Raw genomic sequence first — 18,627 nt, 5'->3', positions numbered from 1 at the left:
GCCCAGCACTGTCACCCTGCATCATCTAAACAGGGCTGCCAACTGGGGCTGCTTCGCCTCCATCACCCCAGCCGACAGAGGGGAAGGGTGGAGAGAGTGGAGGGGGGGGTGCAGGATGGAGGGGCTGGGTGGAGGTATGAATGATGGCACTGGCAGAGCACCAGCCTGACGGGCAAAATATCTGGCCTGGTTGGTGTGTGTGTGGACATTTATGTGTGTGTGTGTGTGTGTGTGTGTGTGTGTGTGTGTTTGTGTGTGGTAGGCCCTGGGCAGGAGGTTCCAGCGGAGCAATGCGTGATTGCTCAGTGAACCGTGGAAGCAGACCATTTCACGGCTGAGACCCGAGAGTGTTCGCTGGACATGATGAGATCACCCCAGAAAAAACACTTACACTCCCACTAGCCCAAACACATGTCTGTCTGGGCCGCACAGTGGGAGGGGGGAGGACAGGCAGTCACGGCCAGCAGCAAACACACTCTCTCACACACACACACACACACACACAAACGAGCACACGCAGACATCCTTGGCTCCAACATGAGCACAGGTGGCCGCAGTATCGATCACAGGTGTGCTTGACTGGGGAATAACTGGGCCTAATGCACAGGTGTGACTGTGTGTGTGTGTGTGTATGTGTGTGTGTTTGGGAGGATGTCTAAAGTAGATGTGATTGAGCAAGTAAACACCATATGGGAGCAGCGTCATTGGACCAGGACCAAAGCGGTCCATCCACCTACCACAGAGGAAGAACTCGGAGCTGGCCGTAACACAGTCAGTCTCCAGCCAGACTCACCACTCTACAATTCATCCTTCCACTTTAGGCCTGCATCCGCCTGCTGCCCTCTAGCTTCAAGACCGTCTGAATACGGGGACAGCAGCCAACAGGGAGTAAGGTTGCTAAGCCCCCCATCCTCTTCCCCTTGTGTGGGGATGGCTGGAAGGCTTCTCGGGTTTTAATTAATGCCAATTATGTCCAGGCAGTCATTAATCTTGGCACCCCCAGTATTAACTGATGAAAACACAACCATTAAATATTTCCCTGTGTGGGACTGAGTGCCAGCAGCTATCATTAAGGAGGCATAGTCAGGAATTGTGTGGGTGAGGGCACAGGGTAGGGAGGCAGGAATCAAAATGGCTCTCTTCTGGTGTGTGTGTGTGTGTGTGTGTGTGTTGGTGTGCGTGTGTGTGTACGCGTGAGTGTGTGTGTTGTCTCTCTGTCTCCTTGTGTAGGCGCATGTTGACTTGTCTCTAAAAGAAACTTCCAGCCTGTGTAGTTATGTGCAAGGTTTGCTATCGGATGATGTTAGGTAAGACCCAGGGGTTTTAAACCAGTCTGGAACAAGCTGCTTTGTGTCTGCACTAAATATATTTAAAGTACAAACGGTGGGAAAGTACATACATCATCGGTTCCCTCAGTTCTGATGCTAGCTGTCTGTCTCTATGAATTCAGATCCCCTTAAAATAATGTACACATTTTGAGTTATATTACATCACAAAACATAAATAATGCATAAAATGACACTAGACATCATGTTATATTAAACTGAACATCCAGTATCAGCATACTGCACACATCATGGGCAAATCCCAAAAGACGTCCTATTTCCTGAAGTGCACAATTTCTGATGGGCTGTCGCATGCTATTGGCTTTTGTATTGAGAAGTGCACTATTTTGGGAACAGGGCATGATTAGGGACACATCACAGAGGCAGAACACAATGAGAGCACAGCGTGCTATGTTCAACATGATCAGAGGACATGCATGGCGGACACATTGTTTCACAAACTTACACATGTGGTGTACTACTGTGAAATTGATATACATACATATACATACATTGATATACTTACACACCTCCAGGTGATGCTACGAAAAGAAAGAACCAACAGACAAAACAAAACCCAAGCAAATCCTCATACATGTATGCACATACACGAGCCAAACCACACAAACTCAGAATACACACCCATGGGCAGTCAGACACATGCCATCCTTTGAGCATGCGTGACGGCAAGCAAAGGAAAGATGAGACAGAAACGGTAAAAATAGTGAAGGTGAGCCTGGAGCAAAAGCAGGCGGCAGACAGAGATGCAGCAGAGACAGGCAGAAGAAGGGATGGATGAAGAAACGACCCAGGGCACAGAGCCTTCAGCTAGACTGATGTAAGTGGGTGGTACAAGCCAACAGTCAGCCAGAAGAGTAGATAAGGGCAGGGAGGTGGAAGAAGAGGAGGGGGAGGAGGAGGAGGAGGAGGAGGAGGAGAGGTATCAGTACCTACCCTGCCCTGCTGCTATCTAGCTCCCAGCCTCTGGACTGGCCTGGTCTGGGCTGGGCTCAGCTGTCTCACTGGGGCAGGGCGACCCAGAACCACATGCCTAAATAGGGGAAGGAGGGAAGAGAAGAAGGATGGAAGAGGAGAGGAGAGGAAACAGGAGAGGTAGTGGAAAAAGAGAAGATAAAATAGAAAAAGAGGAATTGGTTCATGGAGGAGGAAGAGGAGGTGGAAATAAGGGGGGGGAACGGAAAGCAGACAGAAAAGAAGAAATTTGAAAGAGGGATCACAGGATCGGTAAAGACTAAAAGAACAGACGAAAGAGAAAAGGTGTCGGTACTCTGAAGGAGAATAAGGACACTCCAAGTGTGAAACCACTGCCCACACTCCGTCTCTTTCTCAAACACACATGCGTGCACTCACACACACACGCACAAACACACACGCAAACACTCTTTAACAGTAATCTATTATAAAGTTCACTCTATTGATCTGCAGCTTTTTCCCCGAAACACTTCCGCTTTTCACACCTCACCCGGGAGAGAGTGGGAGGTTGTTTTTCTCCCTCTCTGTGTTTCTGTCTTTCCTTCTTTCTTTCTTTCTTTCTTTCTTTGTAACCTTTCTCCCCCACTCACTCACATCGGCGACTGCTTCTTTTTTCTGGGCTGTGTAAAGCTTTTTGAGTGTTATTTAGGCCTAGTGACATTTTCAGCAGTGAAAAAGTCCCCTACATTTCTTTTCCAATAATAACTGTTTTTAAAGCATAAAACTAGTGCCTGCAGAGAGGAGAGGAAGAGAGAAGAAGAGAAAGAAAGAAAGAAAGAAACAAACAAACAAAAAGAAAGAAAGAAAGAAAGAAAGAAAGAAGTCAGAGTATCGGAAGAGTCATGTTTCTTGGAAGGTCACAGATTCTACAAGGACGCCCTCCCTCCTCCTCAAAATCCCTCTTCATCTTCTCGTCTCTCCTTAATCTCTATCTCTCTTTCTCTCTCAGATCTAGGTGCTGCTGGTAAAATAAATATTAATTGCCCCTGGAAGAAGAATTGGGGCACTATTCCTCCTCTATCTCACCAGAGATGAGTCTGTCCATATAGGGGGTGGTGATGTATGGAGGCTACCTCGCCGGTATTAATAACAGCTTAATGATGTCTCTGACAATTCCACCAGCTAATTTAACGCTGTGTTGGCCACACACACACACACACATACACACACGGATGCACAACCTCATGCAGTCACACTAATGCTCATGTTCCACACACACACACACACACACACACACACACACACACTAGGAACACTAAAGCATCAGCCCCTAATCAGCGAGAGTGATTACCTGGGCCGCCAATACTGCTACATGGGCTATTTATCAGCAGATCTCAACACACTGTGCAGGTTATAGCAGCATAAGGAGAGAGTTATTTAAGGCACACACACACTTGCATTATTTCACACCTACCACTGTCAGACACACACACTCACACACACATGAATACATGTGCACACTTACAGCGTCTTCCTCTCCACTGCGACTGGGACTGCCCTCTGCTTCCCCAAATGAGTCATCTGTGGGGGGGTCTGTGGCGTCGGTGGGGGGGTCACTGGCATGGGAAGCTGAGGACTTTGAGGGAGAGCTCTGCCTGGGTGCTGGGGTGGGTGCTGCGGGGGGGGGGGCAGGCTGAGTCAGACATAGCTACACACTGAATAGTGATTTGAGTCAAATCATGTCACAAAGAGTATAGTTAAACATGGTTTGGGGCATTACACAGCCACACGCTTGCGTAGTGTACAATTCTTGCCCCACTCATGGATTCCCTGAAAAACCAAGTATTACTGTCAGTGCATTTAAACTTGACATTTATTTTGTATTTATGTTGCCCTGTCATGATGCTTGGTGCACTGAATCCAAAATATTGGAGTCACCACTGCCAACTGATTGTAATTTGGCTAAGAACTCATAACTTTGTCATGCGTATCACTAGCCAGTTAACTCTACCCTGCAAGGACCTCGACATTACATGTGTATCTACTGGTGCATACATTGAGTTGTTACAAAAGCAGGTGATTTGTTTGTGTATGAATATTCGAGATAAAGCAGAATCCTACAGTATTGTCTAAACTAATGTTTCTTCAAGACTCATTATGTGCATTTTAGTGTTTATATCCGTCCTTACGTGAGTTGGTAGATGGTGTTGTAGAGGTGACTGGCGTCAGATTCATTTGAGAAATGTCAAAGTCATCACAGTCATCTGTGTCTTGGGCAGTGCCCACACGGCTGAAGTAAGAACTGAATGCCTCTGAGGTGCCTGCTAGATTGGGCTGATCAACCTTCCTTGCTGGCATGGCCGGGGGCTTCGCCAGCTGGAAATCCTGCAGGGAGGCAAAGATTAGTGAAGTACATCAACACTAGGCAGTGACTTCAGCAATTTCAGTTACTGCATGGGCTTTCCAGAAGTAATCTGTACTTTATGAACCTGATGGTTTCTAAGAAAAAGAGGAGGCAGTGAGTAGAGTTCTCACATAGAATAATTTTGTGGTCGTCAGCATTCTATACTGTTGAAATAATCAGCTCCCTACCTTGAACATCTCCTTGCCCATCTTCTTTCCCCGCTCCCCATGCTGCGGACTCGACGACGCTGAAGGGGAGGGAGCTGAGGCGCTGGCTCCGGCACCTGAATGGCTGTCGCCGGCCGGAGTGACGGTTGTGACGGGGGTGAGAGTCTGGAACATGGCAGCGGGCAGGGTGCCCACAGGCTGGGCAGGGAGGTAGGCTGTGGGGGGGAAGGCTCCGGCTGCCATGGCTGCCCACTGCTGCTGGGTGGCAGGGAAGAGATTGGCCTGGCCCCAGATGAGAGGCTGGCCACCTGGCAGCACCTGGGCCACTGGACCTAGAGGAGACTGGACCCCGAACGCCAGGGGGGTTTGGGCAGCGAACGCCTGCTGGGACCAATGGCCAGGGGGCACTGCTCCCATCGTCACATAACCTGGTGGAGAATGACGGAGAGCAAAGGGTTAAACACAAAAAAAACACAGAAAATGCAGATATTCTTGCACCACTGTGCAACAGTTCCTCACTTCCAGTGAGGAAGAGATGAGTAGAGAAATATGCACAGCGCATATTCACACCTTTCCATTCCCTCTATACGCACACACACACACACACACACACACACACACACACACAGATAATAACCCATGCATCACCAGAGAGTGATGCCCTACTTTCGCCTGCAGCTAATGCGGTGTCTCTTAATGGTCATGGTGAACTATCATAATTACCTCCAGAATGAGGCAGAGTCATTATGAAAAGGCAGCGCTCGACACACACTCATTAAAATCACTCGGACTCATCAGCAGCAGCAGCTTATTCTATTACACACTTGCTACTCTCTGCTTGCCTGTCTCCAGTTGTTACCTACAGCAGAGAAGGCTGACATCTAACCCTGGCAGTCCCGCCACACTGACATATGCACAGAGAGAGGAGGAGAGGAGAGCAGAGGTGAGGAGAGGAGAGCAGAGTAGAGAAGAGGGGAGGAGAGGAGCAAAGAGGGGGAACAGAGGAAAGGAGAACCAGAGAACTATGAGGCATACACAAATGTCTAATTCACAACGCCGCACGCATATCAAAGAGTCTTCACCGCGATCATCCCAGCGTGTTTTATTACTTTGCCTCCGACCACCACAGTTGCCTCAGCCACAGGTAAATCAGCAGTGTCTGAGGCAGCAAGCTAATGACGCATTTCATATTCAACACACAACCAACACCACCTTTTCTCCTCTCTCCCCTCATCTCCATTTCATCTCTATCCCTTCCCCCTCTGTTTATCTCAAACCAGCCTCCCTTCTCATCTTTCCCACTCTTTCCTCTCTCCTCTGCTCTCCGTTTCCCATCCCTCTGTCTCTCCAGCTCCCCTTCATCTCTTTCCTCGACTCCATCTCTCTCTTTTTTCTACCTGGTAGCTGTTGTGTGTTTAAGTTGGAAATGAGCAGGATCCTACCTGAGGGCACAGACGCAGGGTTGAAGGGAGCGAACAGTTCCGTGGGAGGCTGCAGGCCGAGGGAGGGGTCAAGGGTGTTGGCTGGAGAGGCAGGAGTCTGCACGGGATGAGATTGGGGTTCAGGTTGAGGTATAGGGAAAAGAAGGGGGAATGCAGTTTTACTCAGCAGCCATGTGAACATTTCATTAATAAGATCTCAACTACACACAGCAGTGTGCATGTGAGCTACTCACCGATGGAGAGGTGATGTCAGGAGGTGTGGACATGTCTCCGAAAAGCTCTAATTGGTTGATATTCTGAGAATCAGAGAAAATACACACTAGGGGTCAGGCACAACGGGAATACACCTTCTCTGGAGCAGTTTGTATTCCGGTGCAACATGCATCACACACTGCATGCAGCACGGCACACGCAACATGCTTAGCTTGGTATGTCCTGGTACCTACCTCTGAACAGGGCACAGGGACGGCAACACAGAAGGGGTGACAGAGGGGTGAGGAGAGACGGGGCAATGAAATGGAATGATTGATTAGGATGGCATACCTTACCCAGACTACTCTGATTACTGCACACCCAGCGTCTTTACTGTACAAGTAAAGGAATGGCACAGTGTCTTACCCCGGACAAGTCGTTAATGCTCCACTCTCCTCTTGTAATAGATGTGTGGTGTGCCTCAGAGGGAACAGCTATCAAAGACAGCAGCCTTTCTATTTGATCTGAATCTGGTCCGTTTCATTCTCTTTCCTTTCATAGTATAACTCTCTTTCTCCCCATGATCCTTCTCTTTAATATCTCCCCCTTTCGTACATTAATAATATCTTTAGCCCGGTGGCAACCGAAGGGAACTCTATTTTTAGTTGTTAAAGGAATTTAAGCCTTGAATACATGGTCAGAGATTTGCATAAATCATGGATGCGGATAATTTCTTTAGAGATAATGAATGTTCTTGGAATATCTTCTTTCTCGTTAAACTCATAGGTCACACATAGACCATAAAGTTCTTTTTACGTCTATCAGATAATGGATCGGTGAGCGTGGTGTTTTACAGCTATGGGTCTGAATGGGTATGTTAGCTTTTGGGGAGCGAGAGGAGGGAGATAGGAGGCTGTAATATGGACTATTGCTGCCGCAGAGACTAGTGTATCAGATAAAGATCAACTCACCAAGACGATAAGCTTGATATCCAAGATACCCAAAATGGCGCAGTTACCATCCAGCAGGATTGATAAGAGTATGTCCATGGGATTAAACAGAAAAAATGAATCGGAAGACCCTCTTCTTAACCTGAAATATTTCCCACAGTGCTTACTGATTGTTGAAGCACAGTCAATATCTAACCCCGAGCCTTTGCTAATGTTCTCCAAACATAAGCCATCAGCACAGGAAAAATGCCACTGGAGCCTGTGTTCAAAGAGAACATTTTGATGGACAGTTATAGACTCCCTCTGCACTTTCAGTTCAGTCACTAAACTCAATATTCTTCCTGTGCATGGGTGCGGGGGCGGCGGGGTCAGGTCACGGTGGTTATCAGAGTGTTATGAATGCGTCATTAATGTGCGGCGAGCAGCTTGACTCTGCGTGTCTCTGCAGGAGAGATGGCCGCCGCCGTCTGTCGAGCCTCCCCTCGCCCCCCGCCCCGCTCTGTGATGGACACCCTGACCTTTACGTCCACTCCGCCCTGAAAGGACCTCCACTTGCCTTGCTCGCCCTCTCTCTTTCACACACACACACACACACACACATACACACACACACACACACACACACAGACACACACACACACACGCACGCATATATACACATACAGGCATGAACGCACGGGTGCACACGCACAATACTGCCTCTGTACCCCACTCCTGCCTCGATCTGGTTACTATGGCGACAGTAAGGTTGTGTCTTTTAATCGTGAATGGCAGGGGTCAAGAGTCTGGGGTGACTCACGACTAGACGAGAACGAAGGTGGTGTGGTGCAGATGGGGAGGGGAGACAGGAGATCATCTGGAGATACGGAGGAGTCTGAAGAAGCAGTTCATAAGGGCATGAAGGAACCTTTAGGATCTTCCCTGCTCAAAACTCCTGAAAATCTTCCTAGCTTTTAACAGACGTATAGCGCAGATTTGTCCGTACCACCGAGCCAAGAGTACTGTGCTTTGTTGTATAGCATCATAAGTTAGTATGGTACCTTACCTGAGTCACCATTCCCAGGTCTAAGTCTATCAGATCTGCCACTGCCTGCTGCTGTTGCTGCTGCTGCTGTTGTTGCTTTTCAATTGGTTCTTGTTGTAGGGGATGATGATGATGATGATGATGATGATGATGTTGATGATGAGTGTGTTGATGCCCATTCTGCAATCACAACCCTTGTGTTAGATGATGGGGGCGATGGAAATGCACATACTGCTCATACTGCTCTCACACACACACACACACACACACACACACACACATTAGTTGTTTCTCATACACTCAGAGACAGGGTGACGCAGAGAGGAGTGAGGTGAAATGAGGCTTATTCAAGAGGGAAATATGATGGTCTGTAGGTGTGCACCAATCACGACACACACACTCATGTACATACACACACACACACACCTAACAAGGTTTTGAGACCTGTCAGAGAAGTATTCTTGACAGACTCAGAGACCAACTGAAGATTTAAAGAGGTTTAAAGCTCATCCCTACCGTTAGTCTAAACTACAGCGCTCTGAGCTGGGGTTTAAACCCCATTGTGTTTCTGTAAAGCCTGCTCCCCTGTGTTAGGAACCACAGTGTGAGAGACAGACAGATAGGCAGGCAGGCACAGAGAGAGGCTGGATTAACATGCTGTATGGGAGAGCAAAGGGGGGGGGGGTATTACATTAGAGTAGAAAAGCCAGCTTCCTTCCTCATAGCTTGTTTTCTGTCCGTCTTTGCCCTTCACTAGCTGGGTTTCCATCCAAGTAATTTTTGTGAATTATGATGTATCAAATAAGAATTGACATGGCAAAATTCAATAAAATTAAAATTAATTTTGCAAAAAAGTTTTTACGCTCACTTGAGGCAGATTTTTGTTGTTGCTGCTGTCGTTGTTAAAGAAATTATGCAATTAATAATGATTGAAACGCATTTGTAAAATAAATAATTATGTAGGCTTGGCTTGATTTGTCCGACAAATGGTTCAGTGTTATTGCACAGTTCAAAAGTGACTTTGGACACCCTCAAATGTTGTCTGTTAAATATCTGTCCACCACAACCTCCCAGAAATGTCATATCCACTGTTGCTTCGATGTATAAGGTTCCCATCATGGCTGCATGGCCATTAGTTGGTGCATTAGAATACTGCAATTTCATTTTTTCTTTGGATGAAAGCATGAAGTATGGCCAACATTAGCTGACACTAACAGCTTGCCCAATACTAATCAATTCTTGTAATACTCTCCATTTTCCTGGTGGATGTGTTTTTTCCTGATGCTCAGGAAGCCTATTTATTCGCTTCAACCCAACTAATGGAAACACCTCATTTGCATTTTGTTTTTTGCAACATTTCAGAAGTTTGCGTAAAATTTGCTTGCCAGTTGGATGGAAACATGGCTACTGTCTTCCTCTCTATAAGCTACAGTTCAACCACAGCTTCTGTCATACTGCCCATTCCTCTGTCTTTCTTTCAGTCTTCTCTCTCTCTACCGCTGCCCATCCCTCCCTCTTTTGCCCTGCCAATTTCCCCCTTTATGCCCATTATGCGCTCTTGCCATCTCTTTGCCCGTCCCTTTATCTTTATCAGCGCAGCCGCCACCTATCAATTAGCCGTCTCCAGGGAAACGGTAATTACCTGTGCACATGTGTTCTGCATACAATTAACGCAGCCCCTTTAATTAACGCCACCTTGCTGATCCCCTGCTGTCTGACGGATCACATTGGCACACACACAGGACAATACCATTGGACACACACACACACACACACACACACACACACACAACAAAAAAATACATTTGGGCAATGCAGATTATACTCTCTCTCTTTCACTCACACAGTCAATCACTCGGTCAATCAGTCAGTCAGGTAATCTCTCTCTCTCTCTCTCACACACACACACACACACACACACACACACACACACAGACACTCAGGAAATTATTTTAATTTAACCTTTATTTAACCAGGAAGGCCAGTTATGGGACTTTACAGTGGTTAGGGGACACATTTTCATTTACAGTGATGGCCTGGGCCTTTAAACCCCATGATATCACATCACATCATACCAGTCCAGTGTGTTTGAGCAGAGCTGATGTGCTTGGCTGGATGGTGGAAATATGATGACCTCTATGTGTGGGAGTCTGTGGTAGCGGGAGCCGCTGTTGATTCAACACACTGTCTTAGTTCTCACAGGGTCAAGGGCTCGGTAGATTGAAATGGCCTTGTGTCTGTCTGTGTGTGTGTCTGTCCGTGTGTGCGTGTGCACGTCGGTGTATACATGCATGCACGAATGTGTGTGTGTGTGTGTGTGTGTGTGTGTGTGCGTGTTTTATTGATTTGTCATCGTTTAAGAAGGTGATAGAGTAAACAACAGAAGAGATTGGTTTAGACAGGAGGTCGCAGTTCTGCCAGTGTTATCATTTCATCCAAAGTACTGTGTACACACAGCAATCTCATCTAACTCTACTGTCCACTATAAATCTGTCTGTTAAGAAGAAAATGAACCTTGTCTGGTAATATGATTAACTACAATACAAGCCACCTACCACAGGAATTTCTTAACAAAATTTACATTCATATGGGGTTATCATTACTCCCTCTGACTGAGTGGGTAGGAGAAAGTTAAATGCACTGTAACTGAACCAGAAAGGACGAATGGTCCAATCGGTTGCACAACAAGAGAGAGATATTGGATTTGTTAGCATTCAGACACCTGCCAACACAAAGGCAATCCAAATAGCAGCGTGTGTCGTGGGCCGGGTGAGGAGAGAGCAGGAATACTGTGGCGCCTCAACACTGTAAGCTTCTTAGCAAAGCTGGGGATAATATACAGCCAGAGAGCTGCGAGACTGATTCCCAGCCTACCCAACCTGATAGAGTGGGGTTCTGCACTGCTAGTAGTGATGTGGAGCAGTCCAGTTTAGCAGTTCAGGGATAAGAAACCCACTGCCGGGGAAAACACACAGAGATGATGGGCTCAGAATGGACTGAGGGAGTACTGGACTATGGACTAGCAATATGGGATGACAGAGTGTGCATGTACACTACACACACACACACACACACACACACACGCACACACACACACACACACACACACAGTAAACAGCAGCCTGGTTATTATTAGGAGTATGGAGTTTTAGCAGATTAAGTCAGGGAGCAATATAAAGAGCATCTTTATATAGGCAGATAAAGAGCAGCTGAGTTATAGTGCAGCCTGACAATGGTCAAGGTCGTCTTTCATTATAACCACTGCCAGTGGGAGCAAATACACATATAAAGCACGTACACAAGCATACATACACACATACACACACAAACTGTGTTATGTATTCACACATGGCCAACACTGCTATATACATTAACAGGGAGAAAAACTGTGCAGCATCCTATAAGATATAGATTCAAAACCATGAAGCCATGCACATTTGTGTTCAGACGTATAATTTATATCCATTAACAGAAAGATACGGCAATGACAAAATGTGCATTCCACGCGATCTGAGATAAGATCATGCAGGCTTATACTATATTCACCACCAGCGAACCACAGCCAGGCATGCTTCATCAAGCCAACCGACATGACATGCAGTCGCAGCAGAGAGCATCCTCTCTCCCTCATACACACACACACACACATACACACACACAGTACTCCAGTTAACCATAAGGAGCAGGCACCATGGAGCACAAGGAGAAAGAGCACCAACCACCACAGCTATATCACAAGCAGAACAGTAGCACAGCACACTGCACAGAGCACTGGGTCCCAGCAAACCTCTCAGGGAAATTACAGACACACTGGATCACTGTTTGGGACAAATAGAGGAACTAGAAACGCTGGGAAATTAGAGCGCCGTGAGGATCTAGAAGGAGAGGGCACTGCAGGGGAGGCATGAGCGAAAAGACTATGGTAGGCTGAGCAGAATAGAGCAATGCTAGCGCAGCTGAGAGGTTTGTCTGAGAGGGGGAGGCAGGCCAGGCAGGGGGGGTGGAGGGGTGGGACACCGGCAAACACACGGTCACTCACTGGGTGTCGCTTTGGGACGTCATAGACCCCCTCCTTCTGCTGACTGGTTGGAACCTACACAATCAGCCGATAAATTCAGAGAACAGCCGAGAGAACCTGTTACCTCTGGATTAATGAAACAATCTTCACCGTGAAACACAGGATGCCGACACAAAAGACTAAAAACTAGTTTCTCAGGACTCAATCACTAGTGTGTGTGTGTGTGTGTGTGTGTGTGACCTACACATGTGCATGCCTGTCAGTGATAATCAGAATTAAAATCTGTGGAGTGAGAACTCATCTAGGCTAATCAGTAGACTATCGGTCTGGGGTGATCATCTCTCTCTCTCGCTCTCTCTCTCTCTCTCTCTCTCTCTCTCTCTTTCTGTATGTCTCTAGGTTTCTCTCCCACTCTCTCTCTCTCTCTTGGTTACTCTCTATGTCACTGGGACTTTCTCTTTCTCTCTCTCTCTCTCTCTCTCTCTCTCTCTCTAATAAAGAATGGATAAGCGCAGGCTGCTTATCACACCCACAGACATGTAATAACTCAGATTGTCACACACATAGAGACATGTAATATCTCTATGTCACACAGGCAGATAGACTTGACAGTGTGTGGAATGAGAAGAAACAATGAGCCTTAGCACTGATGGTGAAACGCTGATATATGAATCCTGGAATTCAATTATGTGTTGGCTTCTCATACAGTTTGAAACAACAGGAACATCATGTTTGAAACAAAGTTTTACCCGTCCCTAGCTGGATGCACCCTAATCAGAATGTGTGGTAAATGTAAGTGAAAAATAGCATTGATGAATATGTGGATATCTATCTAGCACAGCCTGTCCCATCATTTCTCCTCCTCTCATTGCCTTGTTTACTTCTTTCACATGTTTATTTCCAGAAGCTGCCATCTTTATTCATACATTAGTTCCTCTGTGGCTGGAGGCTGGCTGAGAGGCACGTTTCTTACGCCCGCTGTGTGTGTGGGTTTGTGTATGCGTTTGTTTGTGTGTGTGAGTGCATGTGGGTGTGTGCGCGTACGCGTGTGCAGGTTTCTGTGTTTGTGTGTATGTTTGTGCGCGTGCCAGCACCCAGTCTATTTTCAATCCATTTTATTTAAAGATCAAACGAGAGGCTGGTGATTAATCTTTCTTTCCCCCGCTTTCTTTCATCTCCTCGGGAAAAGAGGGAGGGGAGGAGGAAAAAGAGGAGGGGTCTGCCTTCCACACAGGCCAGGAATAACCTCCGCATCCCCTCCACACACACCATCCCCTCCCCCTCTCCATCCCAAGGAGGTCTACCCAGCCCCCCTGAGGAGTGCACCCAAAGAAAGGCTTGGCTCCCTGGGGTACCCGGCTCTCATCTGCAGGCCCCTCTAGAGAGTGCTGGCTGGTTGTACGCCTCAGATTCTTATTGTCTTTCATTTTCACTCTGCTCCATATTTTTACGAGTAAAAGAGAAGGCAGGAATTTTATGAGCAGGCGCCAATATATTTATCCCAATAAAGAGAGAGGTAGCTAATACCTATCGGCCTGCAAATGGCAATTTAAATCTCTATAATTAAAATGATCTCCTTGTAAAGGTTGGTAATTAGATTATGATTAGATGTTCTGTTTCTACAGTAGCTTAACTATAGTAACTATATTTTACAGCTGCGTAGAACATGGAGAGGATATAACTTCCATTACTGCATGAGAGCAGTGTGTGTGCACATGTATTTATGTTAGTGTCTTGTGCATGAATGAAATATGGACAGTGACATATTGATCAGTCTTCAGGATTCAGTAAAGTACCCTGTCGGTATAGAAAATCACTGTTGCTTCTGAAGATAAATTATGACGAGTGTGTGTGCATCCATCATATGGATGTGTGTCATTTTTGTCTGGCTTCACTGCTAAATGTCACATGTGTTATTTAATATTAGACAATCTCAATAAATCTGGCTTCCTAGCTATTGTCCATGTTCTCTGTCACTCACTCAACTCTACTCAGTCAGACACAAGCGGAGAGGAAGAGCTTGTGAGTACCTGATAAATGCTTTCTTCCGATTGGTCGCGGATAGGCTCGTGTCCCGCCTCAAACACAATGTACTACAACATCAGCAGCAGAGGGAGGAGAGGAAAACAAGCGGTAAGAAAGAAATTGGAAGAGAAAGAAATTGAGAGAAAAGTGTGGAAATCGCAGAGGTGATTAGTCAAATAGAGTTGTCAATAGGCTCCCATTAAAAAGCAATCGAAGAAGTGACACAAAGAGGAGAATTTGTAAAGCAGAAAATACTTAAAAACTTCCCAGAGCAACTGAGAACACAGCTAATAGATCTTTCACCCAAACAAGCAGACATACACACAGACACACAGGTACAGACCCATTTTCTCACAGATTTGATCACTCTGGTTTAGCATGAGTGTCTCCTAGTTGACTCCCAATACAGACCTGCAGACATCTGAGCCTCCGAACTGAACGTGTTGTCATATAACCACAGTGTAACCAAACAGGGACTGTCTCCCCACAGTGCACACAGAGAGGAGCAAGCCGATTGGATAGAATGCAGCTGGGGTGAGAGCAGCGATTTGATTGGTCAGGAAGTTACCTGGTAGACAGGGTCCTCCAGGTCCTCCTCCAGTATTGTCTGCAGATGAGCGGCAGCATGGGAGAGAGAGAAAGATCAAACAAGGGGGAAAGAGGAGAAGAGGGGAGAGGACGGAAAAGAGGGAAGAGGCGGAGAGTTAAGCCAGTGGAGTAGAAAGAGTAGGCGGAAAGCACAGCAGGGCGTAGCAGCTTCCCGGCATTCAGATAATCATTGGGCAATCATCAGAGAGAGTGAGAGAGAGATGTGAGAGAGAAATAAATTAAAGAGATGTAGGGAAGACAGAGCAGAGAAAGGAGAAATAGGGACAATGGGCAGATGGTGCGACTGACTAAACTCTATTTGCTGCAAGTGGCTGCTCTGTATGTCATTTGCTTTGGTTTGTTTTTGTATTTTACCCGACTAGCCTTTCAAGAGTCCCTCAGATGGAAATTATACTTAAGGTGGATGATAAAGTTCAGGTAAAACAACAACAAAGCAGGGGGGAAAAAACAAAGTTGAACAGAACTAGCGTGTGTACCTGATAGACCGCCTGTTCACATTGTTTGTCTTTCTGGGCCTTCTTCTCCATCTCCTCTCTCTGTTTGATCTCATAGATGAGCTGGAACAAGTCCCGCAGGTCCAGAATCACAGGCTCAGCCTAGGAACACAAAGATACATCGACCATTAACACACACACACACACACACACACACACACACACACACATACACCCACATATGCACACACACTCCCAGACAGACAACGAGCATCTACGCACCCACCTGCACAATCACTACACACTCTATTCCTCCTCTTGCTCTGGTTCAGACAGTGACAAGTGCAGATGCGAGCCCCCTGTCTTAGCTTGTACCACCTTTCTTGTCAGGCGAGCAAGAGTTCTGACAACAAACCGGTTAGATGACTCACACCCTATAACTACTGTCACAGCACAACACCAAAGAGTCTTATAGGGACAATGGTGTTTCAGACCTAATCAATTATTGACTGGAGCTGTGCGAAGTGCACCCGGAGTTCACAGACCGAAAGCTGCCTTGCATAAAATTGTTCTATTTTAGTGTTGTCTCCCTCCAAGATGTTCTCACCAGCACATTGCTCTTGTCAAACACACTTGAGTAAATGGTGGAGTTTTTACTCTGCTGAGCCAACAGTCAAACATACTGTCTCGCTTTCACATTCAAATCCTCCTTATGTTAGGCAACATATGCCCCATCATCTCTCTCTCCCTCTCTTCCCCCTGCACTTTCTCATTCTTTCTACCACATCTCTCTCTCCCTCTCTCCCTCTCTCTCTCTCTCTCTCTCTCCCTCCTACTCCTCCACTCCTCTACTACTGATCTAGGCCAATTCATAGGACCATGGAGATGAACTGACCCTCAGTACTCCTAATTCAGATGGGGATCTCATATTGACGAACAAGTTTATTTTAAACAATAAAGCAGTGATAAAGACTTTCACTGCTGACACACTGTTTTAGTAAGGATTTGTTAAAGCTGCACTAGGCAAGATTTTACAGTAAAAATACATCTGTCTAATCAGCCTGAATTGAAAAGTGGGGCTGCAACAGAGAAGAGCGCCTCATCCCCCCAAATTGAGACGCAATAGATTCAACCTATTTGCCCAAATGAAATTCTGTTGTTGGGTATGGACATTGGCGGGAAATCTCCTCCGTGCTCTGGAAGTGACAAATCGAAACTGAAAGGCAAATTCCATCATCGGATACTCCTAAACCATTTTCTATCAGCAATGATGTTCCAGGAGTGCCGTATTCCAGGAGTTATTTTGTGATGTGTGAAGTGTTGTAATTTACTTTGTTGCACCCACTTTCCCTCAACCTGCTTCATCTACCTCTAATTCAGTTAGTGATTTCCTACATTGGGTTTCGACAACCCACAGATAATGTGGCTGCATTTCAGCTGTGGGTTTTACATGTAGGTGGAGAGAGCACAACCTGATCTCACACAAATACGTGAAATGAACACGACTTAACACCAAATTACCTATTGGCACAAATTACACATTGCCCCGCCAACCCTGACTAGCCAAAACATGGACCCAAGAAGAACGTGAGACAGTGGTGATTTACCATAGAGGAAAACAAAAAAAATGTATCTTCTCATGGACAAACCATGACACAACCTCCTAAAATGGCATTTTTCACATATCAGTCCACTATTATTTTGAATTTCTATCTAGTCTGTGGAAGAAATCACCACACTCACTCTTGCTTTGTTTGGTGCATAAAAAACAATAAAATATCTTCAGTAGAAAACAGATGGTTTGCACTCAAAAAGAAGTGGGTTTTCCAAACCTTTTATGTTCTCATAAATGCAGAAAGAACATCACCCACAAACGTTTTGGCTGGTGCCTTCTTCAGTGTGCATCTCCAAACTTATGATTTTGTTTAAAACATAGTAAAAAATAGTAATACATATTCATAGTAACTTTGTAATAAGATAAGTAACAAAGTAATTGAGAGACTGTCTGTAGAGTACCAGTAACAACCATTTCCTATGCAGTTAGAGTACCTGAACCTCCCCTGAAACTAGCTAAAACACATCTTTTTTGTTCTAAGGCTTTGAAAATGGCTTTCACAAAGAACTTTCACAAAAGACCTAGCAGTGGAAAGCCAATTACTCCAGAATTTACCCCTAAATTGGCCTGTCAGGAGCAACCCTTAGTCTTAGTCTCCACGAAGACAGAGATGCTTTGTTAATTCACATCAAAGTGGTTACGTTCCAATTACGGCCTCAGCCTCTGCCATAAGCTCTGTATGCAGATCGACAGCTCTGCCTCAGCCCACTCGTTCTCCTCTCCACAACTAATAGCCTGAGTGCCGGTGACAGCTCCTCCAAATCACCACAAATGCAGTCAAATATGATTCTGACCCTTCCTCGGGCACACACCTAGGAGAAGACGGCAGTTTAGCTCACCAATCAGAGAGCTGAACATAATAAGAGTGTTCATCTAGGTACCATTTGGTGAGCAACATTTTTGGAGTGGGAGTCTGGCAGGGAGTTCGTTTTAGCTAGTGTGTATGTGTGTGTGTGGAGTGGGACCTGATGTTCGACTTGATAGTGTGTCTGTGTGTATTTGTCTGAGTCAAAGAGCCACGGTTCGCGGCCCTAGGAGGATGGATATGCCATTAGAGCTGGTGACACACACTCAAACTCTCATCGACTCACTATGGGAAATCAATACGGCTACAGAGAGAGCCAGCTGGATCCAGACTAAACAAGCCAAGCGCACAGACACAACAACAGCAACAACAATAATAACAGGTCCAAGAGGGACACTCAATATCTCATATATGTTGCTGAGAGACTGAACATACACACGCACACACAGAAATACACACACGCATATACACACACAGCAGCTGGAGCTCTGCAGAGTAAACTGTATGGCGAACACAAGGGAACATGAGCTGCTGTTCAAGGGTCCTTATCTAAATGTCACGGCGTTCATGCTATTGAGAGAAAACCCTAGTGAATCATACATTAACACACAGGTACATGGTTAAACGCACACTTACAAACACTTCACACACACGCACACAAACATACACATGCATACACTCACA

General features: G+C 46.1%; 1 protein-coding gene across 1 annotated transcript in view; it reads right to left on the bottom strand.

The window, feature by feature from the left end:
* Nucleotides 1–2,295: 2,295 nt before the first annotated feature.
* The window catches only part of dab1a (DAB adaptor protein 1a), a 39,563-nt gene continuing 23,231 nt past the window's right edge, over nt 2,296–18,627 (bottom strand). Inside the window, exons 5-14 of the mRNA XM_071524988.1 lie at nt 15,566–15,685; nt 15,049–15,087; nt 14,486–14,548; nt 12,477–12,530; nt 6,505–6,567; nt 6,272–6,368; nt 4,851–5,257; nt 4,448–4,643; nt 3,778–3,932; nt 2,296–2,376 (exon numbers count right to left, since the gene is read on the bottom strand). Coding sequence (XP_071381089.1) covers nt 2,296–2,376; nt 3,778–3,932; nt 4,448–4,643; nt 4,851–5,257; nt 6,272–6,368; nt 6,505–6,567; nt 12,477–12,530; nt 14,486–14,548; nt 15,049–15,087; nt 15,566–15,685 — 1,275 coding nt within the window. The remainder of the gene's footprint in view (nt 2,377–3,777; nt 3,933–4,447; nt 4,644–4,850; nt 5,258–6,271; nt 6,369–6,504; nt 6,568–12,476; nt 12,531–14,485; nt 14,549–15,048; nt 15,088–15,565; nt 15,686–18,627) is intronic.

The sequence above is a fragment of the Centroberyx affinis genome, unplaced genomic scaffold, assembly GCF_046629955.1.
Source record: "Centroberyx affinis isolate AG114_WGS23_722 - 3 ecotype Tasmania unplaced genomic scaffold, CSIRO-AGI_Caff_v1 ptg001253l_1, whole genome shotgun sequence".
NCBI lineage: Eukaryota > Metazoa > Chordata > Actinopteri > Beryciformes > Berycidae > Centroberyx > Centroberyx affinis.
Note: the sequence above shows the minus strand (reverse complement) of the source record. Positions and strands in the feature narration are given on the sequence as shown.